General features: G+C 39.2%; 1 protein-coding gene across 1 annotated transcript in view; it reads right to left on the bottom strand.

Moving 5' to 3' along the window:
• Nucleotides 1-253: 253 nt before the first annotated feature.
• LOC115228471 (cell division cycle protein 20 homolog) overlaps nucleotides 254-6,951 on the bottom strand; it is a 26,479-nt gene continuing 19,781 nt past the window's right edge. Inside the window, exons 3-5 of the mRNA XM_029799046.2 lie at nucleotides 5,996-6,121; nucleotides 4,888-5,074; nucleotides 254-418 (exon numbers count right to left, since the gene is read on the bottom strand). Coding sequence (XP_029654906.2) covers nucleotides 306-418; nucleotides 4,888-5,074; nucleotides 5,996-6,121 — 426 coding nt within the window. The 3' untranslated portion in view covers nucleotides 254-305. The remainder of the gene's footprint in view (nucleotides 419-4,887; nucleotides 5,075-5,995; nucleotides 6,122-6,951) is intronic.

The following is a 6,951-nucleotide window of genomic DNA, read 5'->3' as shown; positions in this document are numbered from 1 at the left end:
GATTTGATCTCAGAACGTAGGTAAGATATGACGTTTTTTTCAGACGCTCTACTGACTTTGCCAATTCACTGCTTCTTATTATAACTATGACAATTACTAGGGATGATGATAGTAGTAGTAGTAGTAGTAGTAGTAGTAAACAGAATAGATGTGATAAATACGAAAAGGTACAAAAACAAAAAAAATAACAAACGGAAAAAAATAAAAAATAACTGAATTTCCAGTTAAAACATTTGAAATCCGCAACAAAAGGCAAAAAAAAAGACTGCAATAATAAAGGTTGTCGTATCTTCATAAACAGGGGCTCATCTGATAGTTTTCAAGAAGGAAATCGGCGAGAAGACGTTCTCTTGTGATCCTTTGCGCAAACACGGGAAACAATCCCATAAGCACATGATTTCATCGGAACCCGCAGAAGCTGAAAGGAAAGGAAAGAAAGAAAGTAGTAATAATAATAATAATAATAATAATATATTCACAGACATGACAGAGTTGGAACCTACATACACTCGAAGCTATGCCAACATTATGGAATAACAACAGAAAAAAGATGGTATAGGCACACACCAGAAAAAGGTCACAGAAAACGAGAAAGCAACCAGACTCTGGTATGCCGATACACAAAGATAGAGAAATTAAGGCCAACAACCAGATATAGTTTGTCAGAGATCATGAAGGAAAAAAATGCTTTCTAATTGATGTATCAGTACCGGCAGATGACAACGTGTCTCTGAAAGAAATGGAGAAACTCTCAAAATACAAAGACCTGGAAATAGAAGGTAACCAGAATGTGGAATCTGAAAACAGAAACAATTCCTATCATAGTAGGTGCATTAGGCATGATAAAAAAATATTCAGACAAATACACAAAACACCAGGACTTACAAACACAATATAACATACAGAAAATTGCACTACTAGGCACTGCACACATCCTACGCAGAACACTTTCCATACAGAACCATCAGAATATCACAACAAATTACAGCACATACCCAAGGCACACAGAGCTGCGCTCGGTAGTGAAGTGAAAGCGCGCTATAAAAATAAAACTACTGAATAATAATAATAATAATAATAATAAAGCCCTGATGCGGTACCAGGCAGTGGCTCTCATGGCTTCTGATCTTAACTGATCGGAAGTGTTATCATGTACATTGTGTTGTCTTGGTATAAAAGATGGGCTACAGCAAATATTCTGCTCAATACCACAGATTTGCTTGTCAGTTGTTTGACCTTAACCAGTTGAGCATGTCCCTTAGTGGCTGACGATATGTGCATCTCTGATCATGAGCAGAAGTAGTGGGGGAGCATTATAGCCGTGTGTTGAGAGGGATTCTTTGGGGTTTGAATAATTCACCTCTGGAAACATGGAGGTTTCGTTCAACATCTTTAAACAACCCTTATTCAGGGACCTTTTGAGCGGGATGGGCTATTTAATCAGAAGAAAATTCTAACTGGGCGCCACCTGCAAGGTCATGTGCCGTTTATCTTGATATGCGATCACCACATTGCACACATATGGTTGCGATGTATGTGCCTAGTGTACCCTTTCAGGCGGGTAATCATGATGGGTATACTGGGCTTCGTATATTTTACCCTAGTATCACTTTGATGGTATGCACTGCTCTCTCAATAATAATAATATTAATAATAATAATCCTTTCTTCTATAGGCACAGGGCCTGAAATTTGAGGGAAGGGACTAGTCGATTACATTGACCCCCCTAATCCAGTGTTTCAGCTGGTACTTAATTTATTGATGCTGAAAAGATAAGAAGCAAAGTCGACTTCGGCCGAATTTGAACTAAGCATTTTGCCCGGCGGGCGTGCTAACGATGCTGCCAGCTCGTCACCTTAATAATAATAATATTTACTACTCTAGGCACAAGGCCCAGAATTTGGTGGGAGGGAGCTAGTCGATTAGACCGACCCCAGTACGCAACTGGTACTTAATTTATCGAACCCGAAAGGTCGACCTCGGTGGAATTTGAATTCAGGCCGCTTAGCATTTCGCCCGCCGCGCTAACGATTCTGCCAGCTCGCCGCCTTAACAATAAAATAATAATAACGATAATAATAATGGTTTCATATTTTGCCACAAGGGCAGCAATTTTGTGGGGAGGGGAGGAGTCGATTACACCGACCCTAGTGTTCAACTGGCACTTATTTAATCGACACAGAAACGATGAAAGGCAAAGACGACCTCGGCGGAATTTGAACTCAGAACATAAAGACAGACGAAATACCTATTTCTTTACTACCCACAAGGGGCTAAACACAGAGGGGGCAAACAAGGACAAACAAAGGGAATAAGTCGATTATATCGACCCAGTGCGCAACTGGTACTTATTTAATCGACCCCGAAAGGATGAAAGGTAAAGTCAACCTCAGTAGAATTTGAACTCAGAACGTAACGGCAGGCGAAATACCTATTTCTTTACTACCCACAAGGGGCTAAACACAGAGAGGACAAACAAGGACAGACAAACAGATTAAGTCGATTATATCGACCCCAGTGCGCAACTGGTACTTATTTAATCGACCCCGAAAGGATGAAAGGCAAAGTCGAACTCGGCGGAATTTGAACTCAGAACGTAGGGGCAGACGAAATAGCGCTAAGCATTTCGCCCGGCATGCTAACGTTTCTGCCAGCTCGCCAATATGGAGATTGAAGAACAACAGTTGAGCAAGGGGCTCGTCCCTGTGGCCGTCAGGTTGCTGCTGGACCTGTGGGATTCCTTGATTGACCCCCGGTTTGATTGCATCATAGATGTACTCACATAATTTGTCTGTGTACTTTTATCCTATCTCTTTCCTTTCTTTCCCCCCCCCCTTTCATCTCGTATATAAACTCTTGCACGATTTGTAAACTGTCCTCTTAACGTCTCCTTCATCTGATGTCCTTGTGGCAAATTATAGAAATTATTATTATTATTGTCATTATCATGTCGGCTTTTAGTGTAGTTTGTTTTTGTTTTGTTTGTTTGTTTGGTTTTGTTTGTTTTTTTTCATCCAAACCTCATGTGTTTTTATTAAGGAAAAATATCATTTTGTGTCAGTTTCAATATCCTGCTAATTGTGAACTGTCACTGGAAACTGATTTAAACAGGATTTTGACAACCTGGAAGAAAACAGAAGAAGCAAGAGAGAGAGAACACAAATAACAAAACAAAACAAAAAAAAATAAGAGAGAAGAAAAAGAAGAGGAGGAGGAGGAGGAAGAGGAGGATAATGGGGAAAAATATAAAAGAAAAACAAAATAAGAGAACGCAAACGCGGAGAGGAAAAACAGAAGAAACGAAGATGACGATAAAGATGGAAGAAATAAGGAGATGAAGGGTGGGAAGGGGATGGGGGTGGAAGGGGATGGGGGATGGAAAAACCATAGACATGGAGTGTATAAATAAAGAGCCAAATAAAAATGGAAGCTATTTAATTCTAATTAGCAATTACTGAGCCGACTAATCGTCAAATATATTATAAACAATAATAAAACAGGCGAAGAGTGAGATATTTAATAAAGCAGAGAAATACTACTTAATAAAGTTATGACATTGGTGTTTGATATCAAATAATCACCGGTGAAATATATTGATATGACATGCAGCTGAGTCTGTAAGAGAGTGTGTCTGACCGTATTATGTGTGCGTTTGATTTATATATATATATACACACACACACACATTACATTTAGAAAAAGTCGCTATATATATATATATATATATATTATATATATATATATATATATATATATATATATATATATATATATATATATATATATATATACAGATTACATTCAGAAACAGTCGCCATATATATATTATATAATATATATATATATATATATATATATATATATATATATATATATACACATACAGATTACATTCAGGAACAGTCGCCATATATATATACATACACATACAGATTACATTCAGGAACAGTCGCCATATATATATACATACACATACAGATTACATCAGGAACAGTCGCCATATATATATATAGCGACTAACATACATATGCACATACACTACATTTTAAAATAATCGTATATGCATATATACATGCACACACTACAAAAAGTTTCTCTCACACACACATATATATATATATATATATATATATATAGATATATATATATAACTGCTTCAGAATTTAGTATTTGTTCAGAGAATCGGCGATTACGTGTGTAACAGTGTTTGGATGTCAGTGTATAAAATAATTCTGTGAATAGCTTTACGTGTTTCTACACACACATACATACATATACATATGCACACATACAGGCACAAAATTACACCATACAAGACTACAAGCTCAAAACGAAATTAAGACACACACACACACACACAACGACAAGCATACGCTCAACTGCGGACACACAACACACCTCTATATACAATTTGAATGCGAGTAGTGTTCTGTGGTTAAGCAGCTTGCTTCGAAACCTTGTGTTTCAAGTACGATTCCATTGTGCCACAGATTCCATCATAAACACCGGTTGACCAATGCCTTGTGCGTCCCATGTAACTGACGGAAGCTGCGCAGAAGCTCGAAGTGTGTGCGTAACAGCGAAGAAATACCTGTAGTTAACTACATTTTTTTTATAGATAGGCGCAAGAATGTTCGTGTCGGTCTGCAATCAGCTGGTTTGGGGTTCAGTCTCACTGTACGTAACTTTGGGCCAGTGTGCTCTCCTATAGCCCCGGGCCGAGCTGCGTTTTCTACGATAATCGCCATGTAATCTCAAAAAGTAAGACCTAGCGGTTCGATTAAAAATCGATAAGAAAAGAAAACCCCCGAGACTGAGGTGTGTTCTAACGTCCACCTGCATCGCGGCCATAGATGTGTGTGTATGAGGTCAAAGAAAATATATTACCAAGAGTGGAACCCGATGGGCTGAGAGCCAGATGAAGTGGTTTCGCTTCGTGCTGTTGTAGTGTGCCCACCAATTCGTAATTATCAGGATTACGATCCTTCCATATGGCGATGACATTCGGGAAGTTGGTACCAGCAAGCGCAGTTACGAGTTCTTTGTAATCTGACGACCATAGAAGATTGCAAACCTGCAGAGTCAAAGAGAAGAGGAGAATTTTAGTCAAAATCCTGGAAATTTCGAATGAACTTCAGATCCTTTATGAAGATTAAACACTGATATGAGTTTGGGGGAATATATTGTCCGGGCGGATTCAGTATAAGCTCTCAGCTGACCACTACGATCAGTCATTATAATATGCTGTGTATAAAGTAAGCTGTGTGATACGCACGGACCCGGGTTCGTGCGTATCACGTCCGGTTGACGATGGGAAGGATGGCTTCCCTTTTCAAATACTGATAGGGCACAGAAAGTGCCTCAATAGCCAGCTGGAAAAGATGTTCTCCTGGGGCTACAAGCTACAGTAGCATCCACCCTTAGTGGTTAGCCACGTTTAAGTGGCAAATATACTTCACATTGTCGTGCAGCTACTGTTTATACCTCGTTCAGAGATTTATTATTGCTTATATATATATATATAATTAGAACTATTGCATTTCTAAATCTCTCAGAGGGACTTATACAGTGGCAGAACGATATAGTGATGGTTTGTTGCCAACTTAATGCGGCAGTCCCAGGAAAGTCACTGAGTTGCCAAATGCGAAAGCTTTTTAATTTTAATACACACCACAAACGAGAGAGAGAGAGAGAGAGAGAAATCGTCTATTTTGCGAGTTAATGAGAATTATTAAATTAAAAATGACTATTTTACAAAATTTTTACAATATTATTTCCAAAATACTGAAATATTTTCTAGAGAGAGTGAGAGAGCGAGGTGGAGCGAAGAGCGAGATGGAGTGAGAGTGCGAGGTGGAGTGAGCGAGAGATGGAATGAGCGAGCGAGGGATGGAGTGAGCGAGCGAAAGGTGGAGTGAGCGAGCGAAAGGTGGAGTGAGCGAGCGAAAGGTGGAGTGAGCGAATGAGAGTAAAGCATTTTTTTTTTTTATCTCACCTTGGAATTCACAGTGGTTTCCCGGAGCAATTTCCCTGTCGGAGCATGCCACAGTTTTAAAGATCCATCCGTTTCATACCCTCCAGTTGCCAAAACATTTGAACGCCAGGGACACCATGCTAAAGCCTAACAAAAACAACAATAAATAAACATAGAACAAAAAATAGCAAAACTTCTGAAGTCGAGACACACATTTACATAGGTCTGAATTGAATCTATTTGAAAGATTGCTTGCGCATGCTCATACTGAGTACTTTTAATTCATTTTACTGGCTAGATTCGAAGCAATTTAGAACCTTTAAGAACCTTTCCTATCAACTAAGGGGCCTTCATTGCTAACTGTAGTTCTTTGTGGTACCTGGTTTTATGCTGAAGTAGACTGGTCCTTTCAAAGTTCTCTTCTGCTTGCAAAATGGCCGTCTACAAATTTAGTCACCTGTGCTTCACCTGCAACCATACATTTCCAGCAACTGAAAATTTGTGACTCATGAGACACACACAGAATAACGAGAGTGCAAACATTTCTATTCGTTTTTTTTATATATTTTGGCAGATTCCAACGTCAATATCTGATCACTGCTGTTTGTTACTCTCGCTTCAGACGATGTATAATCTTTTACTCTTTTACTTGTTTCAGTCATTTGACTGTGGCCATGCTGGAGCACCGCCTTTAGTCGAGCAAATCGACCCCAGGACTTATTCTTGGAAGTCTAGTACTTATTCTATCGGTCTCTTTTGAGATGTTGGGGGGACAAACACAGACACACACACACACACACACACATATATAAATACATATATATATCGGGCTTCTTTCAGTTTCCGTCTACCAAATCCACTCACAAGGCTTTGGTCGGCCTGAGGCTATAGTAGAAGACACTTGCCCAAGGTGCCACGCAGTAGGACTGAACCCGGGACCATGTGGTACGTAAGCAAGCTACTTACCACACAGCCAC

This window comes from Octopus sinensis, unplaced genomic scaffold, assembly GCF_006345805.1.
Source record: "Octopus sinensis unplaced genomic scaffold, ASM634580v1 Contig10614_ERROPOS93254+, whole genome shotgun sequence".
Classification (NCBI taxonomy): Eukaryota; Metazoa; Mollusca; class Cephalopoda; order Octopoda; family Octopodidae; genus Octopus; species Octopus sinensis.
The sequence above is the reverse complement of the archived record's forward strand: the minus strand, read 5'-3'. Positions and strand labels throughout refer to the sequence as shown.